General features: G+C 44.3%; 1 protein-coding gene across 1 annotated transcript in view; it reads right to left on the bottom strand.

The window, feature by feature from the left end:
* Nucleotides 1-15214, bottom strand: part of LOC119383888 (N-acetylglucosamine-1-phosphotransferase subunits alpha/beta) — a 68182-nt gene extending 52968 nt beyond the window's left edge. The window contains exons 1-4 of the mRNA XM_037652160.2: nt 14949-15214; nt 14663-14748; nt 13463-13582; nt 3644-3825 (exon numbers count right to left, since the gene is read on the bottom strand). Coding sequence (XP_037508088.1) covers nt 3644-3825; nt 13463-13582; nt 14663-14748; nt 14949-15077 — 517 coding nt within the window. The 5' untranslated portion in view covers nt 15078-15214. The remainder of the gene's footprint in view (nt 1-3643; nt 3826-13462; nt 13583-14662; nt 14749-14948) is intronic.
* Between the last annotated feature and the right edge of the window lie 2999 nt (nt 15215-18213).

Consider the following 18213-nt stretch of genomic DNA (forward strand, 5'->3'; position numbering starts at 1 on the left):
GAAAACTCTCTACATAATTTGATACATGTACAGAGTGGCCAAAAGATACTCTAGTGCACATTGAATCTTATTTTGTTTTAGTATACTATATAGAATTAGAGGTTACAGCGTCGCACATAACTTTAAATTAGTATTAACAAGTCAAGACTGGTGAAATGATGTGTTTCCTTTGTGTAATTCAAGACAGTGAATTTGTATGCTATTAAGACCAAGAAGTAGTAAGGAGGGTAGTTTCTCCTTCAGTCTTGGCTCGTCGGCAATACGATTGCCATTTCTGAAGCAATAAACATTAACTTCAAGAGTACAAAGGCGAGACACCCTAAGAATTTGGCATCTGTGACCTCCTTTGTGCAAAGAAACTGGTCGTCCACATGACAACAGCAATATACCAGAAACAGATGCGTCTGCATTTGAATCAATGTCTCCGTGTAGGTTGCAACAACTTGTCTCTTATACTATGAACTAGGGGTGTGCGAATATTCGAACTATTCGAACTTCCCAAAGACAAATGCAGTCAACGTCCGGTTGAAAGTGACCCCTTCAGATTTTCAATATGCTTCACCTCATTACACTCTCGTATTGCGGCAAAGCTGCCTTTCAAGCTCCGTTACGGTCGAACTTGGCCAAGCGCTGTGTCCTTGTCTGTTTTCTTTCTTCGTCCCTGTCTAGTCGCGCTTACCACTCTTCATTGGCCAAGAGACGAAGTCCGGTTGGAAGTGGTCCCTAGATTTTCAATACTCTTCACCTCATCACACCCCCGTATTGCGGCAAAGCTGCCTTTCAAGCTCCGTTATGGTCGAACACTTAGGCAAGAGACAGTCAACGTCCGATTGGAAGTGGTCCCTAGATTTTTAATATGCTTCACCTCCTCACACCCCCGTATTGCGGCAAAGCTGCCTTTCAAGGTCCGTTACGGTCGAACTTAGCCAAGAGACAGTCAACGTCCGTTTGGAAGTGGTCCCTAGATTTTTCAATATGCTTCACCTCATCACACCCGCGTATTGCGGCAAAGCTGCCTTTCAAGCTCCGCTACGGTCGCAAATGTAATAACTCAAGAAAACGCTAGTTCCAACATGGAGATGAAAGATGTGGCAGAGTTGGGGGCTCAATTAATGCTGTTTTGGACCTGAAATTTGGGCAGGAAGTCCGAAAAATCGGACGCCGAAGCTTTTTAGCATCCAAAATTTCAGATGTTCTTATATATCGACGTCTACAAGGCAGATTTGGAACTCCGGACTTGAAGGGAGCACACCCTTGTCTGCCACATCAGTTAGCCTTCCACAGAAGTTGAAAGAGGAGGAGAGGCTGAGGAAATGGCATCTCTGCCTATCACGTGTAAAGTGTTGTCGGCAACACTTTGGTTGCACCAAATCATGTACATAAATACAATTCGGCCTCTACATTGCCTCACTCTTGATAAGAAAGACAACTATGAAATATGACCCCACCAGCGCTTCATCAACCTAGCGAAAAGAAACACTTTCATGTTGCGATCTCACAAGAACATACTTAGGGATTCTCTGCAACTTTTTCTGTAATTTCACTTCAAATTATTCGAAAAATGTTTGAGAAATATTCGAAAATTATTCGAAATTATTCGATTCGATTCGCACTCAATCTTTATTATTCGAATTCGCTTCGCATCCAAAATTTTGCTATTCGCACAGCTCTACTATGAACCACTACATTCCAAACCGAATTTTTCTTTTTTCTCATGGTTCGGGTTCGGTTCGGGCTCAGACACATTCCGAGCGTCTCGGTAAGTGTTCGGATTCAGTTCTGGCCAACAGCTACAGAGTAGCAGTTCACCAGTTCTGACAAACGAGCACAGCATGAAAACTATCAGATGCCACAAAGGAAGCTTTACTGAACACATCCTCTCATTCATAGCTGATTTTTGTACCCCTAGGACTATACAGTAAAAGCTTGTTAATTGAGATTTCACAGGACGGAAAAACTGCCTGAATTAACCGAATGCCGAATTATCTAATGCATCAAAAATACAATAAATAAATGTCTATTACATCAATGCACTTTCATTTTCTTGAGGAATACGTAAATCCAGTTCCAGTAATTATTTTGCATACGAGCAGCATTTGCGACTTCATTCACAATGTGAACACGGCTCAAGACCCCCATGTCTTAATCCTAAATGTGCTGTGAATTCATACTTTACGATGTACCAACAATGCGATTTTAGATGGCGACCACGCCTTTCAGAAAGCCCGCGACCATTTGGGCTGTCTGCGAACGCCGTTTTAGTTCCTTTGCGTCGCACATTTGCGGTGCTTCATGCTCGACATGCTCCGAGGATCGTCCAAATTAACCGGGTTGAGGCCAAATATGATTGAATTAACGAGAGTTTGGTGCCATTAACCAATGCATATGCTGGCCGGGGCCAGAGAACACATCCAAATTATCCGATTTTTCTAATTAACGAGTGTCGAATTAACGAGCTTGTACTGTATAGCCATTGAAATTCGGTAAATAGGGTACTGAGTGACAGCAAGAAAACATGGGCTTCTCTTTCAGCATTGACATGTACTTCTATCTTGACTGTGAACTAGCATAGTGCTGGATGTTATTGGCAAAATCACCCCCTTCTGAGTCTGTTAAGTGACCCCCGCTTCCCACCAAGACTGAGCCATCAAGGCATTGAGAAATCTACTCAGTCGCCAAGGGCTAATGTACACAAAACCCAGAGGAGAAGGCACAATAAAGAGTTTCACTTTAGTATGAAAGTTTAATGTAATCTGAATTTACCCCATGAGAAACTCCTTGAAGACACCTCGTCAGACTCTACTGCCTGCACTACAGAGGCTGCCCATGAGAACTGAACTTTGTAGTTATACACTCAAACCTCGATATAACGAACACGGATATAACGAATTATTAGTTATAACGAAGTAAATAAAAAATAGTCTTGTCATAAATAGTGTTACAAATAAATGTTTATAACGAATTTCCGGATATAACGAAGTTATTTTCGTGGCAGATGTGACTATTTTATAATGAGGTTTGAGTGCACTACAGCATGATAGTGACACTGTTAGAAGTATCATACAAGCCAAGCTTTTCGATGAAGTTACATTCTGGTTTTATAAGGACAGTTTCCTAAGGTGCACTTGTTGCCAGAAAGACATCCTATGACCTTTTAGTTTTTATTTTAATTCTAATGTACTTGGTCATTAATGGGTGAGCTGAGGTTTGCATCCTTGCACACATTTAAGTCTTTTTTTTTTTTTTTGGAGAAGGCAGGGGTGTTAGCAATATATATATTTTTATTTTTTTATTGTGAGATCAGCTGCTAGTTCCACTTCATTTAATTTCCTTTTCACATTGAGTCTTTTACTGGAGCCCTTTAGTTTACTTGAGTATCAATAATAAGAACAGCTGTCAAGCATGCCTCCATGCAATGCAAGGAAGCCCAACAACGTTGTGCCTATTGTCAATGCAACTCGCAAACAATCCATGGTTCGAAAATGAACAGGCTTTAAAAGTTAAGGCGCTACAGCAGAAATAAGGCACAGAGACTACTGTGTCTATGTTATAAATGGCAAATCCGTAGATGAGCAGAGTACCGACAATTAACGAATTAAAGCTGTGAAAAAGAAATAGAGTTCCAAACGTTCAGCTCATTCACCTGCGTCCACAGAGGAGTACAGAAGGGCCACGAGAGAACGAGGCTCCTTGAGGTTGTGCGACAGCCGAACGACCCGCTCAACATCGCCATCTTGCACGGTTGGCAGTGACGAGCCATTCAAGTCGTGCTTCAGCATAAGGATTGGAGACATGACGCACATCTTGAACGGACACACCGCTGGGCTGAAAAGTGAAAAAGCACTGGCCCTCATCATCAGAGCAAATGAAGCATAATTTAACTATGCAGTTTGATCTCATGAGCAGGCTTGTGAGTAAGAAATTACATGCAATTATGTACTGTTACAGGCCTGTAGCTGGGGGAAGGGGGGGGCTAGCCCCCCCCCCCCCCATATTTTGGTGAAGTAGGTGTTTTTACCAAAAATAAATAATGAAAATAGGCGTTTTCCTCAAAGTGGCCCCCCCCCCCCCCAAGCAAGTGGGTCCCCCCTCCCCCCGAGAAAAATTCCTGGCTACGGGCCTGACTTGTTACCACTTACAGTTCTGGCAGTTTTTAATCAATCAACTTCTTTTCCAAGAAATTTGATCAAATGTGATAAGTTACCTAACTAATGAAAAGAAATAACAAGCAATGCAGCCTCTTTGTTTAAATGCATGCTTTTAGGAGATTTTGGAGCTTTATATGGTGCTACTCCTTTTCACATAAAAATTGCCATAGTGAGGCCACATAGAATCGCACATTAAGACATCTCGTATAAGCATAAGACATAAGAAAAAAAATTGCATAAGCATGAAGTCCAGTCACACCGACACGATGAAACATACATGAACCCAGACACATAACAATACTAAAGTTGATACAAAGTACATTCACATCGACACAAATCCTGTTGTTGACACTTAACAGAAACTCAGCTGCAGGTACCGGCAGCGACACCATGGGACATGATGTCAGCGAATAACCCACTTTAAAACTAACATGGCAAGGTTCATTAGACACCTTTGACAAAAATAGGTCCACTTATTGAAATGTTAGCCAGCCTGTCTGAGGCACCTATTCCTGCTCATTGAACCTATCCACACGTCAGTTCAAGTTATAGGCAACACAGGTGTGTGCAGTTGAATTTGCTATAAACAACTGTATTTTGAGTACCACAGCCGTGCCACGAGTAGCCTTATGATTGGGTATACTTTCGAAAAGGCACAAACAAGTGCTCTGTTTGTTTTGTCAACCCAAACTCCCAAATGATGCTGTGATGGCCACTTATCTTTTTGTTGGCCCTCTACTGGAAAAAGTGTTCCCAAAGGGAAAACAAGCCTTAGCAACAATAACACGCAGCGCTGCATAGGGGAACCAAACGTGCGCTTCGTAGCAATGCGTAATTATCAAGAAAACTGTGCAAAAAACATGGACGAAGGGAGACAAGACAGCAATGCACTTGTGTCATTCTTGTCTCCCTTCGTGTACATTTTTCGCACAGTTTTCTTGACAATGGAATACCAACCTGCCCAACAGTCCATTCTTCACAGTCTTGCAAGCAATGCTTTCCTTACAACACTGCCCTTCCCTCAAGTGCAAGCAAGTTTTCAAATAGGGTGGCTGCTGGTGTTTTCAAAAACAAACAAGGAAAGATGACCGATGTCTTTAAAACGCGTGTCATGTAGCTAAAGAAGTTTCGAAGGACTCCACAGAATAGAGGAAAACAGCCACACCAGCTCATTCCACTCACTGAATTGACGAAAAAGTTGATGAAAAGTTGGTTATACAAAGTGAATATAATGCAAAAGTAATCAATTTATGTACAGTAACTCTTTGATTACATTCTTGTGGTAGTAAATGGTAAATGTAATAAAGTACACTTTTGATGATGGTAACTGCAATAATCTCTTTTTATTCTGTAATACGAGGTGTGTTCAGAAACTGAACTTTTGAAAGCACGCCATGTCAGAGGGAGTGATGCAGCGGCAGGTTTAGATAATAAACTGTCATTAGCAGCGCTTTGCTCTAACCGTTAGTTTGCGAGTTACAGCCATTAAAGTGAGCATATGGACAAGTTGCTCTTCGGATTAGGATCAAAGTGCAAAATGAAAGAGCTGGAAGAACAATGTGTGTGTATATGTGTGCGTGTGTAATTTTGCTACAAACTTGGGAAAACTTTCACAGACATATATCAATTGCTTAGCCAAGAATATGGGGAGGACTGTATGAGTTGCATGCAGTGCTACGAATGGTTTAAGCATTTTGAACACAGCAGAATGTCGGTCGGTGACAATCCCAAGCCTGGACGACCTTCTACATCAACAGATGATGACTATGTCGAGAGAGTTCATGATGTGATTCATGAAAATCGCCGTTTAACTCTTCCAGTGATGGAATCGACATTTTGAGTTTTCGAGCAGATTTTGGAGCAGAAAAAAATGGTGCTTTGGAGCAGCCATAAGTGTTTTTGGAGCAGAAAAAATGCTAATTTGGAGCAGCCATTGGTCTTTTCAAGCAGATGGCAAAATATTCGAAATGACTCCTGGATATTAAAGCATAACTTAAGCATCTCATAAATATTAATATTTATTATTAAACACATTGCACATACAATAATCAATTCAAATTGAAAGAAACAAATAATTAAGCAGATGGATGGTCACTGAACACAAAGATGAATAACATATATTTAAAATACCAGCACTTGTGGCAGAAATGATAACAAATCGATAAAGCTGAGCACCAAATTATAAAAGTAGCCCCAATCACATGTAACTATTGCCAAAACAGCAGTTTATAATTGTTACGAGTTCAGAGCAATATGTTTTCATACTTCGCCAAATAGCCAGCATTGAAAATTAAACAAAAAAGCTAAATGAGCTATACACTTAAAATGCCAGTTCTTGTGGGATAAATGAGGTCAAAGCTGATAAAGTGGTAAATGTAATCACTCACACATGAAAGTTGTCACAGTAGCAGTTAGTAATCAGTATGATATCGAACTAATCTCACACACATTTCATCAAAATAGTCTGCTTGTCACGTACAGACATACAGCTAAATCAGATATATATATCAACATGCTAGTACAAGTAGCATTGACAATGTATCAGTATGCAGCTAGCATGCAAGCTGCATACTAGATGACAGTATACAGCTTGTTTTTGGTTTCGTTTAGGCTTGCTGAATGGTCACACGGTTAAAGTTCATTGTTTTCAGTTTCCCAATGCCATTTAGGAGCAGGTTCAGAGCAGTTACTATCAAATATTACACTTTGAAGCAGCATGTAGCAGCATTTCACTTTTGGGGCAGTTTGGAGCAATGGGAGCAGCACTGCCATCACTGCTGCTCGAGAAGTTGCTGACAAAGTGGGTATCAGCGTAGGATCATGCCAAAAATTTTTAGTGACAAACTTGAGATGCGTCATGTCAGTGCAAAATTCGTGCCGCATTTCTTGACTGACGGCCACAAACAGACTTGTATTGAAATCAGCCAGGAACTGCTCGCCACTGCCAAGGACAATGAACTTTCTTAAGAACATCATAACAGACGATGAGACATGGGTTTATGGCTATGATGTTGAAACGAAGGTGAGGCGTTGCAGCAGGTGGGCAAATGTTCTCCTCGTCTAAAAGGAAGCATGCATGAGTCGGTCAAATATGAAGGTGATGTTGGCTGTGTTTCTTGACTGCAAAGGCATTGTCCATCAGGAATTTGTACCACATGGTCAGATGATAAACAAGGAAGTCTACCAGGGAATCCTAGCGCCTTTGAGAGATTCTGTGCATAGTAAGCGGCGGGAACTGTGGGAAAAACCAGACTTGGATGTTGCATCATGACAATGCGCTGGCTCATGCGTCACTCCTTGTCAGCGGCTAATTAGCAAAACACTACACACCTGTTGTGCCCCGTTTACTACATTCTCTAGACCTAGCCCCAGCAGACTTCTTTCTATTTGCCAAAACTCCGTTTTGTTAAAACCACGTTGAAAGAACGTCGTTTTCAAACCATAGAGCAGATTCAGGACAATGCGACAAGAGAGCTGCGTGCCATCCCAGAAAGTGCGTTCCAGGAGGCTTTCCAAAAGGGGAAGAGATGATGAGAATAGTGCATTGCCAGTGGAGGAGACTACCTTGAGGGGAACAGTGCTTAAAGTGCTGTACAATAAACAGTAAAAGTATTACAGCAAAAGTTTGGTTTCTTTTTGAACCCACCTCGTATGTACAAATCCGACAGAGGGGATGGGCTCCTGATTACCTCCAAACTAGAGCACTGCATGGGCCGGATTTTACGGCCCGGGCCCGCTTTATGAAGCCCAGCCCGGGCCCGTGGTTCCAAGCGCGGGCCCGGGCCGGGCCCGCGCGTACATGACCGAACCCAGCCCGAGCCCGGCCCGGGCTCGGGCGTACTTGACCGTACCCAGCCCGAGCCCGGCCCGGGCCCGGGCGTACTTGACCGTACCCAGCCCGAGCCCGTCCCGGGCCCGTCGTTCCAAGCCCGGGCCCGGGCGTTCCATCCATAAACTAATCCAGGGAGCGCTTGTTCATGACCAGGCCCGACCCGGGACCGCTAGAGGATATTAGTAGTTGATGATGATTATTAATGATGCCGTGCGCTTTGTAGCGGGTGATCGGACGGAAAATCCGGTGTGTACATGCATCGAAATGTTGCTTCGCCCACGGTGGTAGCTCAGCGGTTAAGCTGTTTCGCTGTTAAGTCCTAGGACGCGGGTGCGATTCCCGCGGCCACGGCGGCAGCAATTTGGTGGGGGTAAAATGCAAGAACACCCGTGTATATACTTATCTTTAGGTGCACGTTAGAGAACTCGAGGTGGTGGAAATTGATCCGGTGCCACTACGGCGTGCCTCGTAATCATATCGCGGTTTTGGCACGTAATACCAAGGAATATAAATGAAATGTATCGTATGTGTCAACCTCGAATAAAAGACCGAAATCTTTATGCTTCCCATGGGAACAACCGTGATCTGGCCCATTGTTAGTGCTGTTTATATATATATATATATATATATATATATATATATATATATATACGTGTCACTTCAGCTTGGCACAGTATCCCTTAGACCAAGGAATGCATAACATTCGAGTGTGCTTGAAGGCCCGACTTACGCCTTTTAATGAACTGGTCCGGCCCGGCCCGCAGCCTCAAGCCCGGGCCCGGCCCAGGCTCGCGGCTTCAAGCCTGGGCCCGGCCCGGGCCCGCACTTTCAAGCCCGAGCCCAGCCCGGGCCCGCCGGAAAACGCTTCGGACGGCCCGGCCCGGCCCGCGGGCCGGTCCGGGCCCGGGCTTTCGGGCCGGCCCGGGCCCGTGCAGTGCTCTACTCCAAACCCCTCCCACACCATCATGCTTTTTTCGAGGCGTCTGAATGTAAGTATGCAAGTCATGCTTGCATTTTGTCCCCATCACAATGGTACTGTGGTGGCTAGGACTGATATCTTGCAGAACTCGAAGTGCACAGAGAGTGCCCAGACATTGTGGATAGTGAATAAAGGAAGGGGTAAAAGAAACAGATCACAATTAAGTATAATTACATGCCATAGTTGTGTTATTACATAGAAAAGCTAACACAATGATTCACACTCAAGAAGATGTGATTCAAACATGCGAGGGTGAGAAAGACGCCAAATGATGCTGGCACAATGTTTTTCTCATGTGCAGCTCAGCACCTTATGCTGTGATGCTGCAGGGACACAGAAAACATTGCACAGCATGTATCCAAATTACAGCACACTTGGTGACGCCTACAGAAAGAGTAATTTTTAACGACAACTGAAGTGGCAGCACATTAAAAATACAGCTACTTTGGTTGTCTGCCTTACATATTGGTGGCTTGTGCTTGGGAGAAGACCGTAAGAATGCACGAATAAGCACTGCATATAAGATTTCCATTCTTCAAAGGAAAACAAGATGGCTACGGAGTGCATGCAGCCAGCATTGCGGAATTGTGGACAGCAGCTTCCCACTAGCCTTTAAACAAAATTTTTATATAATAAATGCTTTATGCTACTGCGGAAGACAGCAATGTAGATTAGATGGAGTCGTGTAAATGGGAGCAGATGATCCTCTATAATTGAGGAATAAATGCATTTGGGCAGGCCACTTAATGCATAAAGCAGAGAAGTTGTAGTCTACTAGAGTACTGGACTGGATGCAAAGAGAAGCAGAAGGTGTACCGTAAGATCGGATGGTGTGATGAGATCGGAAAGGTGCAGGCACAGTGTAGAAAAAGAAGTGGTTTAATAAAGGATGGGGGCTCAGACATGGGGGCGCAGACATGTCGCGCGAAACACGCGGCATGTCTGCAAAGTCTCTGTTGGAAAGCTGCGTCTGGTGGAGCAGTCCAGAATGGCTCCCGCGAACGAGTTCGGAATGGCCTACAGAACCCATCATGGTCTCACAGGAAAATGTGGACCTAGAACCTGAGCCTGTGGTGTTTAAGGTACTCATTCAGGCGAAAAGGAAAGATGACACATTCATCGATCTCACATGATTCAGTGACTTACAGAAGTTACTACGCGTAACTGCGCTGGTATTTCGCTTTGTTGAAAAGTGCCGACATGTGCAAAAAACCACTCAAGGCAAAATATCCGCAGCAGAAATGAAGAACGCCGAAGAATTATGGATCCTTCGAGTGCAGAAAGAGGCGTTCAAAGAAGACATTTGCCAGTTGACGCGCGGAAAAGCCACTAACAAGAATTCTGCGCTGAGAGATCCGCATCCCTTCTTTGGTCCCAAAGGAGAACTTCGCCTTGGCGGAAGACTTCAAGAGCTGGACGGTACTTACCAAGAGAAGCATCCCGTCATTCTGCCACATAAACATGAGTTCACGAGATTAATTGTGACAGAGGCGCACTGCCGTATGTTACACGGTAATGTGTCAAGCACAATGATGCAAGTGCGACAACGGTTTTGGGTTATACAAGCTAGGCAAGAGGCTAAAAAAGTCATCAACGCCTGTTTTTTGTGCAAGAGATACAGTGCAAAACGTACTGATGTCAAGTATGCGCCTATACCCGTAGACAGAATCAGAATGTCTCGGCCATTTGAAGTGGTGGGCGTAGATTTTGCAGGCCCACTGTACGTCAAGCAAAGGGAGTCCAAGTCTGGCACTGCGAAGACTTTCGTATTGCTTTTCACTTGTGCGAGTACCAGAGCGGTACACCTTGAACTGACAAGTGGCCTGTCATCAGCGGTTTTCCTCCTTGCGTTTCGCAGATTTCTATCACGCAGAGTAATTCCTCTTACTATTTACTCTGACAACGCCCTGCCATTCAAGAGAGCATCGCGAGACTTGCAAGACTTTTGGACAGTCATGAATGGATCCCCCTTTTCCACTTTTCTTGCTTCCTATCGCATCGAATGGAAGTTCATTGTACCTAGTGCACCATGGTGAGGAGGATGGTGGGAGAGATTGATACGGTCAGTGAAGACAGCGCTTCGCAAGACACTCGGAAAACAAACGCTCGATAGCGAAGAGCTCAGAACACTACTGATGGAAGTGGAGGCCGTAATTAATTCGAGGCCGCTGACTTATATGTATACGGACGCCAGAGAACCTGCTCCGATTTGTCCAGCCAATTTTTTAGTCGGAAAATCTCTACTGGCTCAACCGGTGGAAAGCGGCGAGGAATACCACAGCCGAATATTGCAGACAAGCCAGGAAAACCTAATTAAAAAACTACGACATAGGAACAAGCTCCTCAAGCACCTGTGGCTTCCTTGGAAGAAAGAATATTTACTTGAGCTTCGTTCATTTCATCACTACCCAACAGCGAGAGATAAGGGCTTAAAGGTCGACGACATAGTGATCGTCGAGGAACCCAATGCCTCACGATGTGTTTGGCCAATCGGAAGAATAACAGAGGTATATCCTGGACGCGACGAACTGGTACGAGCATGCCGAGTTCAAACTCAAGGTGGAAAGATTACGAGGCCTGTGCAAAAACTGTACCCACTAGAAATACCATCAGTTTCGGCGGGCCGGGAGAATGTAGAAAAAGAAGTGGTTTAATAAAGGATGGGGGCTCGTGGAGAAAAGAAGAAGACGATGAGGTTCGAATGGGCCCTATGTGTCTGCGTCAGTCTCTCGCGTTTTTAATACACAGAATGCGTTTGGCTGACAGAAGAGAGCAGTAATCTGAGACGAAGGAGATGACAGAGGCAGAGGCTAACTTTCACAGCACTAGGTCAAAAATAAAACGACAATGATGATTTGCAAAATAACACTAACTAGATAATTGATAAAACAGCATGACATGCACTTCAGAAATTCTGCTGCACTGCCACATGATTCCTCAAAGCATGGCAGCAAGGAACTGCTACTTCTAACTACCAGAAGCCCGAAATATAAATTCCTGTGTAGGCTCATCAGAAAGCGCGGAGCACATGGATGTGTGTCAGCTGAGTGATCACCAAACGTCCTCTCACTAATTCTAACAGAAGAAGCTAGATTAATTGAGCTGAAATTGTACTGACCAAGAATTAAAATTTCAGACAAAAAGACAAACAAGAAATTGCAGTGACTGAATGATAACCAGTCAATATTTCGAACTCCATCCATGAGTTACAATACAGCAACTGATCTCAAGGCCCTATTACATGCTATCATGAGCAAAATAAAAGGAACTTTTTGGACCGCGTCATTTTTGCACCGTTAACCATGAACGTAATCTAACTTGCCAAATTCTCTATCCTTAATCAGTACAAAAAAGAACTTGGCAATATATGGCAGATAGTGTGCCACAAAACTTGACTGATATAAGATATCAAAGTGAAGTGGAAATGGAGGCATTCTTTAGTTATCTTATCGCCCTCCCAAAAAGGTTTCCTTCTATGATGCATGTAGTGCCTTGTCAGCAGATGATTAACATCCTGTTTTAGCCTCCCTATTTCCTTTTAAGCCCTTACTTCTTTCATCATTTGCATTGACAACACTGAAAATCTCAGCTACCATGATCACCACGTTTTAGTGTATGACCAGTCATTTAAGAAGCAAAGTTGTCACAGCTAACCACTCATGAGGTGCTTCTTACAATACACAAAGATAGGCAAAGCACCATATAGTGCTCCAAGTTAAGTCTGGGGCTTTTGCGAATTCCCTTTCATACCACTCAATACTGCACACTGTCAAGTCTGCAGTTTCCAAGTGCTCCAAGAAATGCAAATGGTCAACCTTGTACTAATGTACAAGTGCAGCGGCTGCACAATAACTGAGCCACAGTACACAATTTAAGGTTCAGTTTGAAATCACAATTGAAACCACAATCACAACTGAAATCGCAAGAAACAAGTCACACTGATGTGGAACTTCTGTATGGTTAATTTACTTTGTGTGAAGCAGAACGTGACCAATCAGAATGCAACCAAGTGAGAGAAGCTCTATCATCATGTTAATATAGCCATGCAAGTGACTGTCACGTTTCTATCTGTAAAGCAAAGTATGGAACTAGGGTGGACGAGGCATGCTCCATGTGTATCAAGAAGTAGTTAAACAACAAATGTTGCTTGAGGCCTGTTCCTTGTCCAACACACTGGCATATGAAAATGACCAGAGTTTGAAGTGATGGCCCAGATCATCCAGCTTTGCTCTTACACAGTACATGGCAGAGTTCAACATATTGTTGAAAATACTGGCACAGGTTAGATAAAACTTGACAATGAAGTACTATGAAAGTACTTACTCACATAATGGGTAAGCATGCAATTAAAGGTAATATCTTAAAGGTAATTAAAAGTAAAGGTAGTTAAAGGTTAATTCTATGCACTTGATTGAGAGAGAGGAGTACCATATTGTGAAGTTTTTTTTTTTTATCGTTGCTCCCCACATTTAAATTTTTATACGCATTCTTTCACTTGCTTACCTCGACTTGTTAGCCTCTAGCATGAGTTGTTTTCTGATGAGAGACAGATTCCTCACGAGTTCTGGGTCTGTACCGTTCACCCAGGTGTAGACAGCATCGATAGGCATGTCTTGGCACAGCCTGCCACGTCAGACGTGAGAGAAAAAAAAAATAAACAAAAATATTTAGGAGCCATTCCTCTCTACGAAGGTGGACGACCAGAAAAGCTGTTTGGCACAAAACACAGAGGTGACATGGAATTTCGAACCATAGCCAATCAACCACCCTGCAACTAAATCCGAAATGTTTATCCAGTAAATTATTTTCAAATGTAGCAAATGCTCCTTTAAAATTTTCCATTTGAGCAGTGCCTCTTTTACCACGGCACGCGTTGTTGTCTGCCCTGCCACACACTTGGTGTTTTGCGTGCAATCTTAATAGTTATTTGCCACCTGTGTGTTCCTTTCTTCATTTTTAGTGGACCAGTGGTGCCTAGTGGGGTTTGCCCTCTCTCTGTGGCACATACCTGCACTAGGGTTTTTTGTGTACACATAGACAGCTTTGCGGTAAAATCTTAATCAACACAATCAACTGCACACTGCACGATTTAATAGTGTTTGATCCACTTAAACGTTGACATGCCCACAACATGAACTGACAGATAACCAGTCCTGGGCAAGTTACTGACAAAAGGCAACAAGTACTGTTATTGCTAGGTAACTGGAGCATTTAGTAACCCTACTAAAAGAGTAACTTTTGAAAATGTAACGTGCTACAATTACTGCCGATCACATAACGCTGTTATTTTTCTGTTACTCTAAGAACAACAATTAACATTTTGCAAATACAATCATAACAAACGACCCATTTCATTCCGACTACGATTAAAAAAAAAAACATTGTCGCCCTTTATACGTATATATAGTCAATCTACAGTTGTACACATAGCTATACGTATGATAGTCAACCGTCCAAGCTGTCTTTTTTTCGCTTTTTCTTTCACCGATAAAACGTGATTATTTTTTAATTGCAGTCATAATGCGTTTTAGTATAGCTGTAACGTACTATAACGTAGCTGTTAACGCGTAAACAGCAAGTGTTGTAAGTTAAACGAATAAAAAAGAAATGAGTTCGAGTTAGAAGTTACCTGAAAACGTAACTGCCAAGCTACCGGTAACGCTAGTTACTGCCCAACACTTCATATATAACACGATAGCTCACCTGTCTTGGTAGTTCTCGCCGGCGATGTTGTCTCGGAATCTGTCAAAGACGGCAGCATACTTGGTCTTGCTCCAATCAAACGCAACCTGAGGCCGAGAAAAAGACGTAGTGAAAGATCGATCGTTATTAGAAAACCATTTCTTGGCGCGCGTTAACCCATGAGATTCTTTACGTGCGACAATCGTAAATCGATACAAAGTCTTTAGCCGGCGCGCCGAAAGCCCGCCGGATAGCAGGATGGATGATCGCACGATTCGGAGCTAGACACGATTTGTGGATGACTTGCCTCGCAAAAATGGAACGCCGAGACGGCCAGCACGGCGAAGGCGAGAAGCGAAACCACGCAGAGACGCTTCTCGGACAAGACGTTGTAGGTTTGCCGCTGAAGCAGCTTGCAAAACACAGTCCGCCGCATGGTTGTGGCCCGAACACGATCCTTTCCGGCTCTGCTCTTCTGCCTGAACGGGGCTTATCATTTTTCTCGCGATAGCCGCTGCTTTATCGGATGGCGGCTGAACGGCGTAGCGAAATGCACATGCGATCCGCGCCTCCGCCTCGAACCAAACAAACCACGCGAGACGAGCGGCGAATGAAATCACGTGGATGAACTCGCGTTTCCGCTGATGATGATGGGTACTAAAGTTCTTATGGCGCCAAATACGAAACGCTAACCTTCGCGAATTGGGCGTTAGGTAGGTGTTTTGACCTAGACCAGTGGCGTAAATCTCGGGGGGGTCAGGGGGGTCCTGACCCCCCCTGTGTTTAGACTGGGGGTGACCCCTATGCAATGGTCCCCCCCCTGAGATTTTGCATTCGAACATCTTCCATCTTGACTTGCTTGAAGTTTATTTTCACACGTGCCATTCAAAATCGCCTCAGAGTTCAAGCTCTCAGATACAACGAAAGAAATAAGCACAATTCAACATCATAGAACTTTTTGTGGGGCTAGTTGGTGGTAGTGTCCTGTCCTTACTTTTTTCCTTGATGGTACGTGTCTTTTTGGTTTTACAATTCAACAACTTACGATAATATTTTTGCGACATCTTCCCTGCGATGTTCAAAGTCTGCAACCACATCCATAGCACCAATGACGAAAGCCGCTGCCATGCAGCGGTCGTTTATCCACGTGGTGACGTATCATTGCGCCTTCTAACTCGCGGAGAGCAACGAGATTCGTGAAGACATTTCTTCAGCACCGAGTCTGGGGCGAGAGAAATTGAGTAAGAGATATTCGGCCTTTGCTTGCAAATATCGCCACAAATGAGTCATCTTTTCACACCCAACTGAAACTGCACGCATTTTTCAGTACTGTCGCCCCCATATGTATACTTCCGGAGCCCCTGGCTGCGCGCGCGTTTTTGACGAACTTCTGGGCCCGATCCATCCGATCGTTCAAACTACAGTGTTCTAGAAGTGTTCGCAGCGTCACCTTAGAGTCACTTAGAGTCAGAGGTAGCATATGCAGTAACTCTACGTCACCTGAAACTTTCCGGCGGGTTGCAGGGCGCGGCTAGCTCGCGTTGCTGTTCTGCGCGCAAGAAAAGTCTGAATTACGGTGCGCAACACACGAAACTTCTTTTCATGCAAATTTCTGTGAGTTGTGAAATAAAGTGCTGTCGTTGTGACCGATTTACAGAGGGTGGGCGATATTTTAATAGGCTATGATGAATATGAATGCTCCTGTGTGTGGGGCGTTCAAGTTTTTTTTTTTTTATACTGCTGGTCGATACGATTTTCAACGCCCTTTCGCCACTGTAGCGATCCTAGCGACTTCACTCCCGCCTTTCGAGCCCCACTATGCCGGATATAAACAATGCCTCATTTTTTATTTATTTGCTTTCGCATGAGCTGGTCTCTGCGACTAACCTACTTAATGCTGTTTTTTTTTTTTCGCGAATCAATAATCGGCGGAATCACTTGGCTTTGTATTAAATGTATCCGCACGGTAATCTTAATTTTTTTTATTTGCAGACATAGATCATACAAGGTTACCAAAACTGGTTGGACTCGTAGGCGATATATATTGGTACGTGCGCGGGTCCAATGAAAAAAAAAAAAAAACCTATACATAGGTATTATGAGTACATAACAAGTAACATACATTACGTGCGTACATTTTTATTACACCGCAGAATTGCACCACCAAAATAACACTCGACAGCGTCACATGCTGACAAACTAATTTTATTTACACGAAACCCTGCCTATGTATGCGCAAATGCTGGCCATATCACAATATGGATTAACAATGCATGCATAGTCACTCGTGATAAAACAATAAACTGCCGATGACAACCGTCGATCTAACTGGAGCATCTCAAAGGAGCCCAATCCCCGTGGGCCTCCCCCGCTACTTCAATCATCCCCCCTAAATCTCTTTTTTTTTGTACATCGATCTCTATCCAGCCCGTTTCATCTGGCAGTAGTTCTACGCTTAGGACTTCGAGCGAAACAAGCAGCCAGAATTCTTTATCATTTTTTAGAAGTACCCTGACCGCTTTACCAAAGCACGAGTAAGGTTTTGCAGTCACCGCCCTCGTATTTTCTTGCTCTTATTGTTATCGCACTTGCCTTTGCGCGGTCACTCTTAGCTTCGTTGGGTACAGCTGTTTTTTTGTTGTCAAACGCTGCACCAGAAATTTCTCTGCACGTACGCTGCATGCTCTATGTACCGCCGGAGACTGTAAAAAGCGCCTCCCTCCCGTCCAGATGCAGCGGCGGGCCGTCTTTGAGACAGTTGCAGTGTACGGATAGACACAGATGCCGCTCCTTCAGAAAAACAAGCATACATAAGTGCAGCAAAGCTGCTCGCGTGGTGCCGACAAAGGTCCTTCAAGCGAATGAATGGCGGGAACATGCGCGGCAGGGCATGCACGAATGGAAACAGTAGCTTCTACTACTTGGGTCAGCTTTAAAAAAGAATAAAATGCTCAACCCCCTTCTCCCTCCGTTGTTTTTTTTTTGTGATCTCTTGTGTCATTGTGGTGGCCCTCTCCCCGCCTCCAACCCCGCGTTTGTTGATACCCCCCCCCCCCCCCCCCCCGGAATTACAGCGTAACCAGCGTAACCCCGACCACGGCCGGGCTAGACGGCACGCGCGCGCTCGCTTAGCGCGCGTGCGGTCTAGCCAGGCCGTGCCCCGACCAAGAGGACGCGCTTCACACCCCGCAAGAGAAGTTTTCAGGAGAAACTGGCGGCGAGACCCCTGGCGGGCGCCCAAGCAATCGACGCGGAGAGGGCCGTGGAGGCGCGGCGCAGAGATACGGCAGTGAGCCCACTGCCCAATTCTAGTACACTGTAGTTCAAACGAAGACGCCTGTCCTCCGGTTTCACTTTGTGGCGGAAAAGCAGGGAGGCAAGACTTTCTTTAGTAGGTTGGACGACGACAGAGAATCAACACGTCCTCTTGGTTTGAACGCATCACGAAGACTGCTTTGTTTGTTCACTATTTACAGTGCTCTCGTAGAGAGGGAAAATGAAAAGGAAAGAGAAATGCAGAAACACAAGCACAGTCAAAAGATTTTCTCTGCACTCCGCACGTGCAAAAAACT

This window comes from Rhipicephalus sanguineus, chromosome 2, assembly GCF_013339695.2.
Source record: "Rhipicephalus sanguineus isolate Rsan-2018 chromosome 2, BIME_Rsan_1.4, whole genome shotgun sequence".
NCBI lineage: Eukaryota > Metazoa > Arthropoda > Arachnida > Ixodida > Ixodidae > Rhipicephalus > Rhipicephalus sanguineus.